Source organism: Oncorhynchus nerka, linkage group LG13 (genome assembly GCF_034236695.1).
Source record: "Oncorhynchus nerka isolate Pitt River linkage group LG13, Oner_Uvic_2.0, whole genome shotgun sequence".
Taxonomy (NCBI): Eukaryota; Metazoa; Chordata; class Actinopteri; order Salmoniformes; family Salmonidae; genus Oncorhynchus; species Oncorhynchus nerka.
Window position 1 is genome coordinate 34529330 of NC_088408.1, and position 20963 is coordinate 34550292.

At 44.7% G+C, this 20963-nt stretch overlaps 1 protein-coding gene across 13 annotated transcripts in view; it reads left to right on the top strand.

The window, feature by feature from the left end:
* LOC115139431 (afadin) overlaps positions 1-20963 on the top strand; it is a 147534-nt gene that overhangs the window by 112613 nt on the left and 13958 nt on the right. For all 13 annotated transcript variants that reach the window (XM_029676793.2, XM_029676785.2, XM_029676790.2 and 10 more), the window contains 5 exons: positions 90-170; positions 15410-15475; positions 15623-15696; positions 16861-16979; positions 17581-17781. In XM_029676793.2, the coding sequence (XP_029532653.1) occupies positions 90-170; positions 15410-15475; positions 15623-15696; positions 16861-16979; positions 17581-17781 (541 nt within the window). The remainder of the gene's footprint in view (positions 1-89; positions 171-15409; positions 15476-15622; positions 15697-16860; positions 16980-17580; positions 17782-20963) is intronic.

Sequence of the window (20963 nt, forward strand, 5' to 3'; positions counted from 1 at the left end):
GGATCCCACCGTTGACACCAACTGCACTCCAGCTACCCCAGTTGATAAGATTTTTCCTGAGCTAAAATTGCTCTCTCTTCTCGTTGCAGCAAATGCGGAAGGAACCGGAAGTTGTGACGGTCACCCTGAAGAAGCACAATGGCATGGGCCTCAGCATTGTGGCTGCCAAGGTAAGACATCTCTTAATCGTGTCCTTTAGTATTTAGGCTAAACGTTTTTTGTCGGTACACACTAGTGCTCCTGGAAGAGGTTTGTGACTTCCTGACTGGAAGGGAAGTGCTATCTGAGCGATGTGGAAAAACAGACTCTACAGAACAAGCCAGAAACGTTGAATTACATTTGTTGCGTCCATGCTTGAGCAGACTTACTGCCTAGTGAACACATAAATAATCCAAATTAAGCCCTTATCTCAGCCGTTGTCAAGAGGCCTGCCTGCTGTTGCCTCTAGGTTTTTTTAGTGTGTCCTCATTTTCGGGTCCACAACAATGCCAGTGGAACATGCTGTTTCTAGCCGTGTGGATGGATGTAAGAGCCTTACATTTTCCTGCTTTAACTCTGGATAATGATGGGATGACAGAAAAGAGATCGACAGAGCAGGCAGCCTTTTGTTGAAAGTGTGTGTGTGACTAAGCGACTGTCATGGTTCCTCTACCTGCAGAGTTAGCTCACTGTTCTCTCTGATCTCAGCACTCTGAGGGATGTTTTTTACTGAAACAGGTCGCTCTTTGTTTCTGTCCGTCTGTTTGGCAAACATTCAAATTGGAAGTCAAAACAGCAGTAAGCTCATTTGTCTTCCGACTGACAGTTTCAGCCGTCCCTGGTCCTAACCATCATGTCCTAGTGTTGGAGGAAGCGGAGCAGGTTTTCCTCACCACACTCACCACAAAACCACACCTCACCACAAAACCACACTGTGGTTTTCCTCACCTTTTGGTCCGACTGCTAACGACTAACCGTAATAGGTTCTTTAACTAAAGCGTCGTCATTTGCAGTGGGGAATTAGTTAGTTAACATTTTACCCAGGCGGTGTTGGCCTGGGTACTGACCTGCAGCTGGCCCAGCTTTAGCCCAGTTCTGACCCGGTTTGGTCTGTGTGGGTAATGTGAGAGTGTCTTACTGGGCTGCCAGAAGACTGGGTGTATGAGAGGAAGAGGAGGTTGTGAATAGAGGAGGGAAAGGGGGGACCTTCATGAACGCTTTATTTTCAAAGCAAAGTTCTGGAGTTTGAGGTGGCCACATCCCCTGTGTTTTTACTGCTATTTTCAACCTGAGGTGGTGTGTAAGACAAGGACGGATGGGGGGAGCAGCGGGAGGGAAGGAGAGAAATGGGAGGGGTAGAAGGAAGGCACAAGGCACAATGAGAAAGAAAGACAGAGTAATGATAGATTTGCCTGGTGCAGAACACACAGCTGGGAAGTTTACCCAAACTGTTGCAGAGTAGCGGGGGCTAGCGCTGGTGGTCTGGTTACGTAACCGTCTGGATATGGTATTTCCTACTCCGGCTAGCTGCTGATATTTGCCATATGGGTCCAACAGTAAGATGTGGAGTAGAGATATCTTTCACTCGCTGCTCCACACCTAGTCTCTCCTTCGTTGGCTGTTTAGTTTTGTTCTCTGTGAGTACATCTGGGCTGTGATCTGCCCCTTGTTGCCCGAGCCGAGTGGGAACTATCTTCACCATGTGGTTCTCTGTGGTTGGAAGGAAGGACCAGTCCAAGTTGGTAAGTCTCGATGCTGACTTCTCTTGGAAACCAGGGTTTAAGCATGCCTTGTATGGTGTGAATGCGTAGAGGTGTGGGCAGGACCACAGCAGGGGAGGAGGAGGTTGAGGGTGTGAAGACGCAGGAAATAGAAGGGGACTCCAGTATATGCTCCTGTTCTACTCGCTGTAACCTTCCATATCTGACACCTTGGTGTTCTTTTTCTCAAGTTTACTTCTCAGTGGGAGTTCAATCTTTCACAGTTGCTCGTTTCAAATGTGTGAGACTGTAAATAAACGTCCAGCGCGAACCAGTTCGTCACGTTGATATGACCCACTATGTAAGGGACCTAAGCCCGCTCATATCTACGAGCTATTTCCCCAGTTAGGGTGCTGCAATGCACACACACAGGCCAGAACTTCAACACGAGGACCCCCAGTTAGGGGTGCTGCAATGCACACACACACAGGCCAGAACTTCAACACGAGGACAAGAGTCTTTGTTTGTTTTGTAGATGCTGGTGCAATAGTGATGGAACCGTAGAAGCTGCTTTACAATGGCTAGCTGGTTGAATACAAACCCTGTGGTTTCCCTGCTGTACAGCAGGTTTCCCAAACACGGTCCTGGGGACTCCCCCTGGGTGCATGTTTTGGTTTTAGCCTCCTTCCCCCTGCTTTGTGAACGACTGTTTTTTAATGACTTAATTAGAGCAGTACTGTGTGTGTGTGTCCTGCAACTTAAACACATCCTTTCTGACAGACAAAAAGAGGTGCATGTTATTAAATGACAAAATGAAAGACTTGAATAGCATCGAAGGATTGAGCGAGAGATGGATTGTACAAAACACCCCCTTCTTACCCAGAACCATGTCTGTCAAGACCCTGTTTAATAGAAAAGCACACGAAGCACCTAGCGGCCTATAACCATCACCACCACACACCCCCAGACAGAGGGACGAGGACACGGCTCTGTGTGGTCTCCACGAACCCAAGCAAGCAGGGCAGAGCCCCCCCCCACACCCCCTTTCGCCGCACAGACACAGCCGTCTGACTCAACAGTGAGGGAAGCACACTGGAGTCATTTAGACCACAGCCACATGTCAAGACATTCCCCTCTGCTATTCATTGATTATCAGATTAGTGTGGTGCCGAACTGTGTACTGTGAAGTGTTTTTAATATGGGGTCACACAGTGTCTGTCACAGAGGTGGCCCAGTGTGCTGAGAGCTCATTCTGATGATGGAACTGTCTGACCCACTTGACCTCAGATCCAAGGAAACATTCTCTTTGCTCAATTCAATGTCATCACAGACGGGCCGTTCTTCTCGAGGGGAAAAATATGTTGTCTCAGTCGTGTGAGATTGTGCTGCTACTTGTTCCATGCTTCTCCTGTCTTCAGTCAGATTGCGTCGCCTTTAAGAATGAAGTGTATTGATGGAGCTATTTCCCCAACGGTATGGAGGTCAGATTGACAACCTCGGAGCTGTGGACAAATTGACTTGAGACAGAGATTTGTGTGTGTATATTATAAACTCCCCCAGGACTCCAGTTCAACTATTGTCTCCTCTGGTAAACCCCTGTGGCAGGAAACTGCAGACCGTAGTATGGCTTTGAGATATATGCAGGAATGTACACACATACACCAGGGTATCCGTTAGCCGGCAATTGACGTAAATAAAACTGTTGTCGGTCAAAATAACTGAGGGGGAAAAAAATCCCTTTAAATTTTTTATTCATCGATGGAAATACATTTGACGTCATCCTTATCGGTCTATAGGTTAATAAGCATAATTGAGTGGAATTAAATTGTCCGTTGTGTATTTTCGTTACATTTTTATTTATCCAACCCAGCTATCACACGCACACAGCATACAGAGCCTATTTTCAGCTGGGTTCCTCCCTGCAGCTCGTCAGCTGGTTTCTGTGCTCTTGTCAGCCCATTCATTGCGCAACAATTCTATATGCTTTCGCGTGTTTAACTGTTTTGGTGCACGACATTATCAGGACCGAGAAACCAGGAACATGCTCATTGCTCACATTAAGCGCTCCAAACAAAAGACAATGGGAAAAAATGGACAACTCTCTTATGGTTATGAAATTAACTAAAAGTTGTTTCTCACAAGTGTAGCAGGTTGTGAACTCCATAAACTACGTTTCCACTCCGAGAATGAGAAATGTAAATGACTAATACATGCATTAACGTTTTTCGCTTTGTCCTTATGGGGTATTGTGTGTAGATTGATGAGGAACATTTTGAATTGAATCCATTTTAGAATAAGGCTGTAACGTTGTGGAAAAAGTAAAGTGGTCTGAATAGTTTCCGAAGGCACTGTATGAAATGGGCAATTGATACGCATTTTTAATAAAGGGCTAACAATTCACACAATTAAACAATGAATGTGCAAGAATTTGTGGAAGACTTGAGCCATTCTGGATAGAGGCTCTCCTACAGTGCATCTTTGCCACACACCTCTTGTCTTTGTTTTGAAGTTCTACTCAAGACCTAGGCCTGTTTCCACTCCACGCGTGCTGCCCAAATGGGCAAAAGCGTACGAGCTTATGATTTGAAACAATTCAGTCATTTTCTTTTAATAGCTAATGATCCTTGATTCCTCTTTGACTAAGTCATGCTTTCTGGTGAAGTATTTTATTTTTTGTGTAGACAGGAGTAATTATATCATTATGGCAAATTTGTTTCCATTTACTTCCCTATTGGACTCGCCGCTATTGGCATTTTCCGGCACCACATTTTCCTAACAGAAACTGACATCCACAAACACAGTATGATTGCCGGTTCAGTGCAAAGGACAGTTGTGTGGCAGAGTCTGATGCCTTGGCTCCAAATTCCTATAGAGCAGAACTGGGTTACAGTGCACTCATGGCAGGGCGGGACGGGAGAGCTGTTTGTGACTTACAGCCAACACATTCATCTGACTGGAGTAAAGTTTATTCACTACTGTACAAGGGTGTGTGTGTGTGTGTACAGAAGTGATATGTCTCTGGATTGTACTAGGACTGTGTCCTTACTGGACCCTACCACCACAGTGGAAATGTGCTCATCCTCAGATCATAACACCCGGTGAACTGAGCAGCTATTACTTCGTAAGGGGGTCATTTCCCTGCCCCACCCTGTTTACCATATGGTCTGCTGTTAGTGGTGCAAGTCAACACACTTAGGACAACATTTTCTGTCTGTAAAATAGCTCTTGCAGTGTGCAAAATTGTGGAGTTCTTTCCAAGCTCAACCATAACATTGAAATAGATGGAAAGCATTTAAGGCTCTTTGGAATACTGCAGCTTGCTAGTCATCTTCTTCCATTGTTTCTATTGGATCGTTTCTATTATGCATTTCAATTGTAAAGAGCTTGGATCTCTCCTCTGAACATGCCGTCTCCAGTGTCTGAGACGTGACTAGACGTGTTAGAGCTGTATAGCAGTCTGTAGTAGTCTCATTTTGAGGCTCTCACAGCCCCAGCTGTCTGGCTTCAATCCCCAGGTGTGATGTGTGCCACGCTTTGACTCCACACATAACTCCCCTCAGTTTCGGGCGAGGCGTGTAGCGTGACTTCAACTCGACACGTCCAACACCCTCCGACATCCTGACAGTTAACAGGATCGTAGCTAGCTACACACGTGCTCACCATAATGCTACAGTGCGTCAGCTTCCTCTCCTTTACTAAAATCAATGTTAGGGTCTTTAGGTGTTTTAGGTAAGGAGGTTTTAGTGAGAGTGGTGGGATACATGTTGGATGAATGGGTATTATGCCACCTTTTAAGCAGGTATAAATACTACCCAGTATTCTACTACACTAGCCAGCCCTCGTACTTAAAAACGGTAGCAATTAGAGCTCTCGTTAAAGCACTGCGGAGTTTTATTCATGGACTTTATAGACCTCTGTTACATGTGTTTTGCCAGACTGAGCCTATGAACTTGTGCCGGGCTGATAGGCCAAGGCGGGGTAGGGGAGCCCTGATGCTTCTCGCTCAATTCAATTTGCTTTATTGGCATGACGTAACAATGTACATATTGCCAAAGCTTACTTTGGAGATTTACAATATTAACATAATGATATTATGGACATGTGCAGGTTGGTTGTAGTGTTCTGCCAACCCCACAGCTCTCTGCGCCTATACTCATCAGAGAGGTCTATGAAACACTGTAATTGTTTTAGATTTTTGACATTTTGTTCAGCTGGTTCAGCTGGGGTTCAGCTGGGGTGCAGTGGTTGCAGAGCCTTTCCTCTACAGGGAGCTAAGTTTTCCTGTGTCTAACCTTCTCAATGGCAAGGCTGTGCTCACTGAGCCTGTACTGTGTCAAGGTTTAGTAACCATGGTCAAATAGTTTGCCATGCTACGGTATACTGGCCAGATAGCACTGCATTTTGTTTGTGCTTGTTTTTCTCAATAAGTCATGTAGTTTTTTTGGACTGTGTAATTTGGTTTATTCTGATTGATTGGATGTTCTGGTCCTTGCATGCTGACCACACCGCTCATCGCCATGTGCAAAATATATTTCGACATCTGTTATTCAATTATTGCACCCACACTGCTCGTGCGTGTCAACGAACGTCTGCGTTGCCACGGGCTAAAATAGAACTCCTTTGTATATCTGACGCAGATCGTGTTGCACGTCCTGCCTCTCCCATCTCCTCATTGGTTATACCCATGTGGGTGATTGAAAGACAACTGTTTCCGGTTGTCGTGGTAATACTATGTAAGTTTAGATGCCAATCACCATATAAGTTCAGAGTTGAAAAAGCCTGGAAGGAGGAGAGATGACTAGAAATTATTCGGTTGACCGTTTTATGTGTGGATTAATTGTCGAAGTAGAGGACCTTGTGCATTTCAGGTAAAATAACGACTCAATGTTTATATCCCAGGACAAATTACCTAAGAAGTGCAAGCTAACTAGCTAAATTGCCATAAATGTTTAATGCGTTTCAACCTGTCCCCAAATTAATGTTATTAGTTCAGAGTTTGTTTTGATATTTTAACCTACGTGTCGTGATTGCGTTTGGTGTAGGGGGACAAAATAAATGTATGCACAATGGCACACGCGCGCAGCCGGTTTGGGTTCCGTGTAAAATAGAAATGGGTTCTATTTGTGGATGAATTAGGAGCATATACCCACGTGGGTGATTGAAAGATGAACTGTCATATAAAGTACAAAGAAGAAAAAGAAGCCTGAAGGAAGGAGGAGAGCTGAAAAAACGAATTCCTTTCTCATTTGTGGATGAATTGTCGGACTAGAGGACCTTGTGCATTTCAGGTAAAATAACAACCCAATGTTTATATCCCAGGACAAATTAGCTAGCAACAGCAAGCTAGCTAAATTGCCATAAATGTTTCATGCTTTTTGACCTGTCCCCAAATTAATATAATTGGTTCAGAGTTTGTTTTGATAATTCAACCTGCGTGTCCAGATTGCTTCTGGTGTGGGTGAACAAAATCAACGTGCACACGCGTGTCTGTTTTGGTCAGCATGTTAGGCTTCAGTGTGTTAGTAAAAGAGGTTTGTGAACTCAGGGACCAGCTGGATGAGGGAACTATTTACTTTGCTCAGCTCTTGGCATTGCAGAGCTTGATAATGATATGAGTGGGGGTCACTGTATTTTAATGTTTCCAAAACTTAATTGCTCTTTTTTTAAAATTATTATGAGTGGTTATTGGCCTAATTCTGCCCTGCATGCATTGTTTGTAGTTTTCCTCTGGACATGGAGGAGAATCTTAACATAACTCTGCATGCAGTGTTTCAATGGGGTGTTTATCCCATTTGGTGAAATCTTGTTTTGCATGTGGACCTGTCATAAAGTGCAATTGGTTCAATGACACATTTGAATTACATTTGAATACTTGTTTTTAATGGCATAGGTTGCCCTGCGTGAACTCTTACATTTATAATGCTACAGAAAACCTTCCCCGGGTTACTGTTCACACACATGCCTCTGTAATTATTAGGGTCAAATGTATCTCCGTTCTTAAAGATTGGGGCTATAAATCCTTGATTCCAGATGTCAGGGAAATAACCTACACTCAGGATCAAATTAAACCGTTTGAATATAGCCATTTGAAATCTCTGTCTCTCTCTCTGTCGGTTAGAACTCCCATTTCCCTCAAATCACTCTTTATGTAAAGGCCTTAATCGAGAACAGAGGTGGGATCCAATCAAATTTGATTTGTCACATACACATGGTGAGCAGATGTTAATGCGAGTGTAGCGAAATGCTTGTGCTTCTAGTTCCGACAATGCAGTAATAACCAACAAGTAATCTAACCTAACAATTTCACAACAATTACCTTATACACACAAGTGTGAAGGAATGAATAAGAATATGTACATAAAATAATATATGAATGAGTGATGGTACAGAACGGCACAGGCAAGATGCAGTGGATGGTATAGTGTACAGAATATACATATGAGATGAGTAATGTAGGGCATGTAAACATATAAAAGTGGCATTGTTTCATGGGGAAATGCAGTGGGGTCAAAAGTATTCAGACACACGCGTACACACATTCCCAGGTTTGTTTGTCCCCTGTGGCAGTAACTTCTGACTGGCACCCTGGTTCTCGCACTAAACCCAGTCTCCTGTCCCCATCCAAATGTGAGCTGTAGTAAGATTTTCCTCTTGTAGGACAATAAACATGAAATCTGTATCAGCCTGGCAGAGGGCCAGTAGTCCTGACCTGTGTAAGGGGACCCCCTCTTGTATTTGAGTGGGACCATTGTGTCCCCCGGGAGGACGGGTGGCCCTCTGGAATGTCCCCCTCCTGGCTCAGGTGACATCCCTCTAGGAGGAGTCCATGCCACAGCTCCAGTGTCTGCACTGTTCATAATCAAACACACACACCTATGCCAGATTAGCGACTTCCACCACAGTGCCAGACTGAACTGAAGACTGAACAGATTGGCGTATTTACTCTATCTGAAGGTATCTCTTCTATTGCAGGGGTGTCGAACTCTTTCCATGGAGGGCCTAGTGTCTGCTGGTTTTTGTTTTTTTCCTTTCAATTAAGACCTAGACAACAGTTGGGGTAATGGGTAGTGGAGGGCTGGGTGGGTGCTTCTGATGGTCTATTGTGGTGTAAAGAGCCAGGCTTTCTCAGGCGGATTCTGTTTCTGCGTTTCCTCACCGCTACTGTGGCTGAATACTGTGCTAGGCTTCCTTAACCACAGATCTCGCTCCCTCTTTTTCTCTCTCTCTGCTCTTCAGATCCTCTGTCTTTACATTCTTTGCGTTAGCATCCAAATAAGGCATCAATTTAAGGAGTGTGACAGTCGAATCCTCTCTGGTTTACATTTCAGTGGTTGTTTTGGCAGCTCTTCACAATGCCCATCAAACGCTTTGAGGAGTAAACAGCTGTTCAGACAGCAGGCGACTGTCCAAACCTCTCCCCTAGCTTCAGTGTCGACCGCCAGCCTTTCTCAGCTGACCACCACACATTAGACTTAAAACAACAGAGTGTCGCATCCACAGCAGCCTTCGTGTGAGACGGCCAATGGGCCCACACATGGGTGGCTTTTACTGGTCACACCCTCCAATCCCGGTTCTCGTGTTTGACATGTGTATTGTTAGCACCTCCAGCTGAAGGTCATCTCTGCCCACAATCCCATGCTATTCTCTCTGTTAGGACGTCACTAGGGCCCACCACACATCCTTTATGTTGACCAGCGTCGAGGTGTTACTGCGCAGACTCTAATGTCCAGTGTCTTGTTGTGAGTCACTACACTTGAATAGGGGAGGAAGTAATAAGGTAGTGTGGAACTGGTGCTGTGGAAGAGCAGGACCCCCTGGCAGGCTGTGCTGTGTGGCGGTGGCTATCTGCTGCAGCTAGAGGAATGTGTTGTTGACCATGGAGGAGAGCAGTGCTGTGATCGCCCTCCCTGGTCTGGCTGTTGTCTCTCTGGTACTGGTTCCCTTGAATTGAATGATGGAGTTAATGTTTTACTTCAGATACTAACATTGTTCTCAACAACACACACGCCAAGTTCTCTCAGTCAAGCTCATTTGATATCTGTTGCGTAGGTTCCTTCAGACAAGCGTGTTGTTGAATTGTGTTACACAAAGTTCGTAAGGCGCAATAGTTTTCGGTGGGGTTCTCGGGTTAGAGCACTGCCTGTATCTATTATCTAGCCTGCTGTGTTTGTACAGGTGAAAGCTCTTTTTTTTTTACAATTGTCTGGTATTATTGGGCTGTAGATCCATGTGAACAGGGCTCTCGTGTTATTTTGAGATGATATTACATTGAACAAGACCGTACTGTTCCAGGCAGCTCAATGTGATCTCCACCGGATATACCCCCAATATTACAGCTGGCTCTGGCCCAGGATTTCCTTTAGGAAAATTTGATGCCGGACATTTGACCGACAACATTTTAATTTACTGGACATTTGATACATTTACCAGACCCATAAGCATTGGGCCTGATTAGGGCGTCCACCCACCGTGCTCAGAATGACAGGAATCACATTTAGAATATGGTAATTCATATTAACAGAACATGCATTTCGCGGATGCAACAATGTGCGGTCCTTTTACCAAATTCTGATGTGCACTTTGAACATGCGCTTAAATATTTTATAACTGTCCAGATGTACTTTTCCTCAGCCAACAAGACGAGTAACAAAGAGCCAAATCACTAGCTTATGTCAATCTACTATAGTAGAAAAGTTTAGGCTACCTATTCTATTGGTCAGCTTGTCGAGAACGAAATAGCCTATTCCAAACAGACTCTGGGACAGTTGTGGGACGATAGATCCCAAATTTATCCAGCCAAAAGGCCTGATGCAACCGATCACAACGTTTAGCTTCAAATGTTGATCAACTATTATTTCTTCACATTATATGCGCAGCAATGCGCACAAGGCAGTAAGTAGGCTATGCACAAATGTTCATTCCGTAATGCAATTAGCGGGAAAACAGTTAACAAAATTCATACTGCCTCCAACTCATTGCAGCGTGGTGTGTGATGCGCTGATGAGGTACTGGGGGGGAACTAGCTTCAACTGGAAATATTTTATTTTGAATGGTCATCAAACTTGGAACTAACTCGGGCCTCTTTCTAGAGCTCCGACTTTCCGACCTGAAGATCACTGACGTCATGATTTGACCTTTCCGGGTTCCTAGTTGTCTTGAAAACACCACAAGATGCTGCAGCAGCTCTTGCGCGGTCTGGCAGATTTTCAATTCGAAGGCTCTGTATCTGTATGCTGTACGCGTGATAAATGAGATGCATAACGAATATACTGTAGACGCGCCAATTTAATTCCACAAAATTATGCAAATTAACCTATAGGCCAATAGGCTTGAACAGTCAAATGTATTTACATCGACTGGTATTTCTATCAAGGAATAGGCTAAAAAGCATTATTACGCAATGGGATTTTTTTGTTATTTACTGGACAATTGTCCGATGGCAATTTTATTTATCAGCTTTAAAAAACAAAATAATTATGGACAAAAGCTGGCTATTACCGGCTAACTGAAATCTTGCCCGTCTGGGCATGCCATATTGGGTGGGTAGTTAGTTACCTTTTTGAGAGCTCAGCCATGGGAAAATACCTTTTTCATCATGGTAGATACATTTTTAGTCCACTCTCATAAAACACTGACTCTCAAGAGTTCTTCCACACTACAGTCGTGGCCAAAAGTGTTGAGAATGACACAAATGTACATTTTCAAAGTCTGCTGCCTCAGTTTGTATGATGAAAATTTGCATATATTCCAGAGTGTTATGAAGAGTGATCAGATGAATGGCAATTAATTACAAAGTTCCTCTTTGCCATGCAAATGAACTGAATCCCACAAAAACATTTCCACTGCATTTCTAGCCCTGCCACAAAAGGACCAGCTGACATGTCATTGATTCTCTTGTTAACACAGGTGTGAGTGTTACATTTACATTACATTTAAGTCATTTAGCAGACGCTCTTATCCAGAGCGACTTACAAATTGGTGCTTTCACCTTATGACATCCAGTGGAACAGCCACTTTACAATAGTGCATCTAGGTCTTTTAAGGGGGGGAGAAGGATTACTTTATCCTATCCTAGGTATTCCTTAAAGAGGTGGGGTTTCAGGTGTCTCCGGAAGGTGGTGATTGACTCCGCTGTCCTGGCGTCGTGAGGGAGTTTGTTCCACCATTGGGGGGCCAGAGCAGCGAACAGTTTTGACTGGGCTGAGCGGGAACTGTACTTCCTCAGTGGTAGGGAGGCGAGCAGGCCAGAGGTGGATGAACGCAGTGCCCTTGTTTGGGTGTAGGGCCTGATCAGAGCCTGGAGGTACTGAGGTGCCGTTCCCCCTCACAGCTCCGTAGGCAAGCACCATGGTCTTGTAGCGGATGCGAGCTTCAACTGGAAGCCAGTGGAGAGAGCGGAGGAGCGGGGTGACGTGAGAGAACTTGGGAAGGTTGAACACCAGACGGGCTGCGGCGTTCTGGATGAGTTGTAGGGGTTTAATGGCACAGGCAGGGAGCCCAGCCAACAGCGAGTTGCAGTAATCCAGACGGGAGATGACAAGTGCCTGGATTAGGACCTGCGCCGCTTCCTGTGTGAGGCAGGGTCGTACTCTGCGGATGTTGTAGAGCATGAACCTACAGGAACGGGCCACCGCCTTGATGTTATTTGAGAACGACAGGGTGTTGTCCAGGATCACGCCAAGGTTCTTAGCGCTCTGGGACGAGGACACAATGGAGTTGTCAACCGTGATGGCGAGATCATGGAACGGGCAGTCCTTCCCGGGAGGAAGAGCAGCTCCGTCTTGCCGAGGTTCAGCTTGAGGTGATGATCCGTCATCCACACTGATATGTCTGCCAGACATGCAGAGATGCGATTCGCCACCTGGTCGTCAGAAGGGGGAAAGGAGAAGATTAATTGTGTGTCGTCTGCATAGCAATGATAGGAGAGACCATGTGAGGTTATGACAGAGCCAAGTGACTTGGTGTATAGCGAGAATAGGAGAGGGCCTAGAACAGAGCCCTGGGGGACACCAGTGGTGAGAGCACGTGGTGAGGAGACGGATTCTCGCCACGCCACCTGGTAGGAGCGACCTGTCAGGTAGGACGCAATCCAAGCGTGGGCCGCGCCGGAGATGCCCAACTCGGAGAGGGTGGAGAGGAGGATCTGATGGTTCACAGTATCGAAGGCAGCCGATAGGTCTAGAAGGATGAGAGCAGAGGAGAGAGAGTTAGCTTTAGCAGTGCGGAGGGCCTCCGTGATACAGAGAAGAGCAGTCTCAGTTGAATGACTAGTCTTGAAACCTGACTGATTTGGATCAAGAAGGTCATTCTGAGAGAGATAGCGGGAGAGCTGGCCAAGGACGGCACGTTCAAGAGTTTTGGAGAGAAAAGAAAGAAGGGATACTGGTCTGTAGTTGTTGACATCGGAGGGATCGAGTGTAGGTTTTTTCAGAAGGGGTGCAACTCTCGCTCTCTTGAAGACGGGAGGGACGTAGCCAGCGGTCAGGGATGAGTTGATGAGCGAGGTGAGGTAAGGGAGAAGGTCACCGGAGATGGTCTGGAGAAGAGAGGAGGGGATAGGGTCAAGCGGGCAGGTTGTTGGGCGGCCGGCCGTCACAAGACGCGAGATGTCATCTGGAGAGAGAGGGGAGAAAGAGGTCAGAGCACAGGGTAGGGCAGTGTGAGCAGAACCAGCGGTGTCGTTTGACTTAGCAAACGAGGATCGGATGTCGTCGACCTTCTTTTCAAAATGGTTGACGAAGTCATCTGCAGAGAGGGAGGAGGGGGGGAGGATTCAAGAGGGAGGAGAAGGTGGCAAAGAGCTTCCTAGGGTTAGAGGCAGATGCTTGGAATTTAGAGTGGTAGAAAGTGGCTTTAGCAGCAGAGACAAGGCTGGACAAGGCTGGAGATCACTCTGTCATGCTGATTGAGTTCGAATAACAGACTGGAAGCTTCAAGAGGAGGGTGGTGCTTCGAATCATTGTTCTTCCTCTGTCAACCATGGTTATCTGCAAGGAAACACGTGCCATCATCATTGCTTTGCACAAAAAGGGCTTCACAGGCAAGGATATTGCTACCAGTAAGATTGCACCTGAATCAACCATTTATCGGATCATCAAGAACTTCAAGGAGAGCGGTTCAATTGTTGTGAAGAAGGCTTCAGGGCGCCCAAGAAAGTCCAGCAAGCGGCAGGACCGTCTCCTAAAGTTGATTCAGCTGCGGGATCGGGGCACCACCAGTACAGAGCTTGCTCAGGAATGGCAGCAAGCAGGTGGGAGTGCATCTGCACGCACAGTGAGGCGAAGACTTTTGGAGGATGGCCTGGTGTCAAGAAGGGCAGCTATGAAGCCACTTCTCTCCAGGAAAAACATTCAGGGACAGACTGATATTCTGCAAAAGGTACAGGGATTGGACTGCTGAGGACTGGGGTAAAGTAATTTTCTCTGATGAATCCCCTTTCCGATTGTTTGGGGCATCCAGAAACAAGCTTGTCCGGAGAAGACAATGTGAGCGCTACCATCAGTCCTGTGTCATGCCAACAGTAAAGCATCCTGAGACCATTCATGTGTGGGGTTGCTTCTCAGCCAAGGGAGTGGGCTCACTCACAATTTTGCCTAAGAACACAGCCATGAATAAAAAATGGTACCAACACATCCTCCAAGAGCAACTTCTCCCAACCATCCAGGAACAGTTTGGTGACGAACAATGCCCTTTCCATCATGATGGAGCACCTCGCCATAAAGCAGAAGTGATAACTAAGTGGCTCGGGGAACAAAACATCGATATATTGGGTCCATGGCCAGGAAACTCCCCAGACCTTAACCCCATTTAGAACTTGTGGTCAATCCTCAAGAGACGGGTGGGCAAACAAATTCTGACAAACTCCAAGCATTGATTATGCAAGAAAGGGCTGCCATCAGTCAGGGTGTGGCCCAAAAGTGAATTGACAGCATGCCAGGGCTGATTGCAGAGGTCTTGAAAATGAAGGGTCATTACTGCAAATATTGACTCTTTGCATCAACTTCATGTAATTGTCAATAAAAGCATTTGACACTTGTGAAATGCTTGTAATTATACTTCAGTATTCCATAGTAACATCTGACAAAAATATCTAAAGACACTGAAGCAGCAAACTTTGGAAATTAATATTTGTGTCATTCTCAACTTTTGGCCACAACTGTATTCTAGGATTATTTTTCAATTGGATGCTAGTGAAATGATTTAGGTTAACCTGTTGTAACTGGTATGAAGTGATTTATTTTAGTTTGGTCAGAGGTATTCGTGGGATCCCCTTGTCGTTTTCCTGTGTTTTAAATGTGGCGACGCTGAAAGGGAACCTGAACTGGTTGAAGGGGCTAGTCAGAACAGCAGATGGTATGGATCATGCCAAGCCACCTTTTGGCCTCGTCTCATGTAGCCTCATTATTAGTACCATGTTTGTTTTTGTCGATTTTAATATAAATTGTCCTGCTCAGGGTCTCTAGTCTCCAGATGAATAGTTTAATTTAGTTGGCAGTTCACTGCAGACCGATGCCTCCACATAGTGCTACAGTAGCTGTGTGATTTATTGAGGAATTGTGCTGCTACGTTAAAACTAAATGGTCTCTGTTTAGTGTAAACAATGTTCTACCAGGTCAGCTGATCAGCATCCGCTCCACAGTAACGTTCGTTACAACAGAACACTATGGGCCACGTGTTCAGACTGTCTGGCTTGTAAAGTGATGTGTTCCCTTCTGTCTGTCTTTCTCAAGGGTGCTGGACAGGACAAGCTCGGGATCTACATCAAGTCTGTTGTGAAGGGAGGTGCGGCTGAAGTGGTGAGGGTTTTAGATCATGCAGACTCCATACAGAATGACCTCATCTAGATTGACTCACAATGTTGCTATAATATGACTTCTCTCTCCTTCCCTCTCCCTCCTCTGTGTGTGTCTGTGTGCGTGTTACATTTGTTTTTGTGTGTTTAGGACGGGCGTCTGGCTGCAGGGGACCAGCTGCTGAGTGTGGACGGCCGCAGCCTGGTGGGCCTCTCCCAGGAGAGGTAATGCCTCAAACTTCCCTGACCCGCCTCGCCCCGGGTCACTCCCCAACACAACACCAATTGGACCTTGTGTACAGAACAACCCGGGTTTAGGAGTGAAGCAGGACACGTAATGTCCTGCTGTTGTTATCCATATAAAGCGCTGAAGAGTGGAGAAACCAAGATGAAACCGATAGGATACATCAAGGCCAATTTGATACAAAGAACTCTTTCAGTAGCAGCAGTCACACCATAGAAGGAAATGAGCTCAATCGCGTAGAACAAGCAGAGACTATCTACAGTGCACTGACTTACAATGACCTCCACTATGTTTATGTTGGGTCTAGTAGTAATGAATAGCTTATCCTTGGTTCACACCTCTCTGATTAGTTAAGAGCGTTGGGTTAGCGCTTTTTGAAAGGTCGCTAGTTCGAATCACCGAGCCGACAAGGGGGAAACTCTGTCTGTGCCCTTGAGCTAGGCACTTAAACCCTAATTGCTTGGTAAAGGCTGACCCTGACCGGTACCCCACTCTCTGAGGGTGTCTCAGGAGAGTTGGGATATGCAATAAAAGCTCAATTCAATTTCACACATGAGTGTGACACATACTTGTACATCGGATAAATATAAGCACCCACCATAGAAACAATACACTTTCAGACAAACACAAACCTTTTGGACATTTTCTTTTGGTTTCCAAATGCCAAAACAGTTGAGGCTCAGTGCTCAATCTATAACGTTGTCTATTCTCGTAGGGGGGAAAAATGGGACTTTTAAAATCGAATTGCCACGTTGATTTAAAAGCACACGGCTCATTACTTTTAGATCTGCTTGTAAACTGACGACAGAATCTGGTCCGAGTCTTGGATTTATTGATTGCTTTGAGAAGTTTGTTTGTGTGTGTGTCTGCCAATTATTAACCACAAGGCTTGAGCACCAAACAGACAGTCGAAAACTGTTGGGAAATGAACTTCTTCTAAAGAACTATTGCGTATGGAGAATGCCATTCCTGATACAGTACTGTTAACTCCTGGCCTGCCAATGGACAATGGAAGCCTCATAAACATCCGTCCTTGGTACTGCCATGATGAAAAACTAGGACTTTGGCATATTTGCTTTGTTCTGTTGCATTCAATCATCTTCCCAGTCCAATGAATTCTGAATCCCATTATTATCTCTTCTCAGGGCTGCAGAGTTGATGACGAGGACAGGCTCTGTGGTGACACTGGAAGTGGCCAAACAGGGTGCTATTTACCACGGCCTGGCCACACTCCTCAACCAGCCTTCTCCTATGATGCCCAGAGGTAAGGGTCTGCTAGGACAACGGGGGCACTGCTGTTAACTATGGTCCATAGGGCGCAGGTAAAAAAGTAATTCACTATATAGGGAATAGGCGGCCATTTCGGATGCAGACAATGTCCCTCCTTGTTGTCCCCAGTAACGGTCTAGAGTCAGAGGAAAGCCGAGGTTTGACTAAGTAGATAATGAGGGTTTGTGGGCTCCAGATTCCATGAAATGTCAGAAGCAAAAGTCTACTTTGTTTTGTTTTCAACATTCAGCCTCTAGACTTCTGTGGTATTGGAGCGAGACGGTTGTAGTTTATGGGCGTTGGCTGGCTGGTAGTGTTTGTACTGAGACTGTGACTGATAGTTAACAATGTCCATTGTAAATGTACTGTCTGCTATGGTTGGCTCATTAAGGGGCGGCGGGTAGACAAATTGGGCCAGTAACCGAAAGGTTGCTGGAATCTAGATCGAATCCCGAGCTGACAAGGTAAAAAATCTGTCGTTCTGCCCCTTAACAAGGCAGTTAACCCACTGTTCCTAGGCCGTCATTGTTAATAAGAATGTTCTTAACTGTCTTGCCTAGTTAAATAAAAAATGATTTTCCTCCTTTTCCTCTCAGCGTTACAAGGAGGGCGTGATAAGAACGGTAAACTGAGACCAAAGAGTGAAGGCTTTGAACTGTACAACAACTCAGTCCAGAACGGCTCTCCAGAGAGCCCCCAGGGTGACTGGCAGGCCTGCCCAGAACCAAAGAAGTTGAGCGGGGAGGAGAGACTACTGAAGAACCGGGCCGACCACCGCTCCAGCCCCAACGTGGCCAGTGAGTAGATGGACGATTCCAGCATCATGGACATTAGATTTACATGCAAAATTAAGGGGTCCATTCTGTCTCACAAAATAGAATTGTAACTTTTGCTGTGTGAGTATAGCACCCATTGGAGGGAGTGCATACCCCAAAAACTGGACTTGTTAATATTGACCTGTTGTATGTTTTTCTTTGTTATTTATATTTTGTGGTTTGGAGAAGAAGAAAAAATATATAATATATATATAATCACGTGTTGGAGAAATTAAGCAAATAAGAAGTATTATGGATGTTACTTGAAATGGCATTTTGGGGAGACTGAACATATTAGCAAAAGTCTGAGTTTGTTTTAGGTCAAATCATGGATTGACATTTCGAAGGAAAGGCTTGGCTGAACACAAAAACAATCAAATGAATATTGTCATTTCTGTTATTACTTTAGAGAGGAAAAGCAACCCTTATGGATGTTACACCCTCCGTTGTGGACATTAAGAGTCTGAAATAGACATTCAAATCTACAAGATTTCTTGATCCGACTCTATCATAACGTGTTGTCATTTGGAGCGTTTTTAAAATGTCCGCAGAAGGCATAGTACAGGGGTGTCCAACTCTTCTTTTTTTCTTCCCCGGGGTGCAACGAGGTCCGGAGGGCCGCACTGAAAATTGGTTGTAATTTCCTTGTCGTCAATATTTGCAATGCATAGTCCTCTGTCAATCATTTCTGGAATTGTGGATGCTCCCTGGCTGTTTTGTGATTATTAGCGAGCTGGACAGTCAAGAAACTGTATGTATATTATGTAGGTCCATTATCAATCCTAAAGAGTTTCCATTAGGTTTAGTCATTTTAAAGTATATTGAGTTTGTTTCAGTTAAATGTTTTACATTTTTACTCAAACCACCCGCGGGCTGGATTGGACTCCCTAGCGGGCCAGATCCGTATGTTTGACACCCCTGGCATAGTACTTTAGGATTGAGTAATTACAGGTAGCCTTATACAAGGCCAGACACCACACCAGGTCATTTTCTATCTTTATATACAGTACCAGTCAAAAGTGTGGACACCTACTCATTCAAGGTTTCTTTATTTGACTTTTTCTACATTGTAGAGTAATAGTGAAGACATTACAACTAGGAAATGACACATGGAATCAGGTAGTAACCCAAAAAGTGGTAAACAAATCTAAATATATTGTAGATTTTAGATTCTTCAAAGTAGCCACCCTTTGCCTTTGAAAGCTTTGTGCACTCTTAGCATTCTCTCAACCAGATTAACTTGGAATGCTTTTTCAACAGTCTTGAAGGAGTTCCAACATATGCTGAGCACTTGTTGGCTGCTTTTCCTTCAGTCTGCGGTCCAACTCATTCCAAACAATCTCAATTGGGTTGAGGTCGGGTGATTGTGAAGGCCAGGTCATCTAATGCAGCACTCCATCACTCTCCTTCTCGGTCAAATAGCCCTTACACAGCCTGGAGATGTGTTGGGTCATTGTCCTGTTGAAAAGGAAATTATATAGTCCCACTAAGCGCAAACCAGATTGGATGGTGTATCGCTGTAGAATGCTGAGGTAGCCATGCTGGTTAAGTGTGCCTTGAATTCTAAATAAATCAGACTGTGTCACCAGCAAAGCACCATCACACCACCACCTCCATGCTTCACGGTGGGAACTACACATGCGTTCACCTACTCTGCGTCTCACAAAGATACGGCGGTTGGAACCAAAAATCTCAAACTTGGACACATCAGACCAAAGGAGAGATTTCCACTTGTCTAATGTTCATTGCTCATGTTTCTTGGCCCAAGCAAGTCTCTTTTAATTGTATTTATTTTTTACCAAATAGGGCCATCTTCTGTATACTACCCTGTCACAACACAACTGGTTGTCTCAAATGCATTAAGGACAGAAATTCTACATATTCACTTTTAACAAGGCACACCTGTTAATTGAAATGCATTCCAGGTGACTACCACATGAAGCTGGTTGAGAGAATGCCAAGTGTGCAAAGCTGTCATCAAGGCAAAGTGGCTACTTTGAAGAATCTAAAATATATTTGTATTTGTTTTACACTTTTTTTGGTTACTACATGATTCCATATGTGTTGTTTTAATAGTTTTGATGTCTTCACTTCTATTCTACAATGTAGAAAATAGTCAAATTAAAGAAAAACCCTGGAATGAGCAGGTGTGACCCAACTTTTGACTGGTACTGGATATTGACTTTTCTGGACACTGGATTAAGTTAGTGTATTTTGGGGGGTTTCATTGGAAGAAGACACTATACTGCCATGTGTGAGAAATGCATTTCAGCATACATTTTCCAAAATAATCTTAGCTAGGACACATTTTCAAGATCTCACCAATTGCTTCAGTAAACGTCTGATGAATTACGTCCCAGATATATACGTCGATGTGATTCGTCGATGTCCATCACATCCATATCTGTTATGGATGTTACGGATATCATAACACTGATAATGAAAAGCGAAGCCAATTATAAACCATATAAAACCTTGATGAAAGTTTGCTTTACAGAGAATGTTTCAAAAGGATCTTTTTGGATGTTACATTGCCTGTCCCAGTCAGCCACTATCTTTACAGGACTGTAGAACACGCAAATAAAACTCAAGGCACTTAAATTTGTCTGTCTTGCTTCATTAATATCTTGTCATAGCTAACACTGCGGGACAGCTGTGAGTGGAAAAATAAGCTCTGTGAGCCCTTTCTAAAAGCCATGAAATATGATTGACTGGAAAGTATTAATTGAAACTTGGCCACCTTCTCTGTAATCATAAAAATGCATGCAATTTCCTACTTAAACTTTTCAAATAAACTCCAACACATGGACCTTTTGTGCTGGGTTGGAACAAAAACCTCCAAACCCCATAGCGCTCCAGGGCAAGAGATGGCGAATGGCAGGTTGGCATTTATTGTCATGAATCTTTCCCTGGAGGCAGCTCTGCAGAGTGGTCACTAGCTAGCACAGCCACAAAGTCATAATCTCATGTTTAAACCTAACCTTAATAACCCTAATGCCTAACCTTATATTAAGACCAAAAAGCAAATGGCCCATCTAGCGGAAATCAGTAAGTTCTGCCTCCACGGCAAGATTCATGACAATAAATGACAACTTGCTGGTGAAGGGTGATCACTGGAGTAGTGTACGTGTGTGTGACCACTGAGTTAGTGTCTGCTCAGCTCT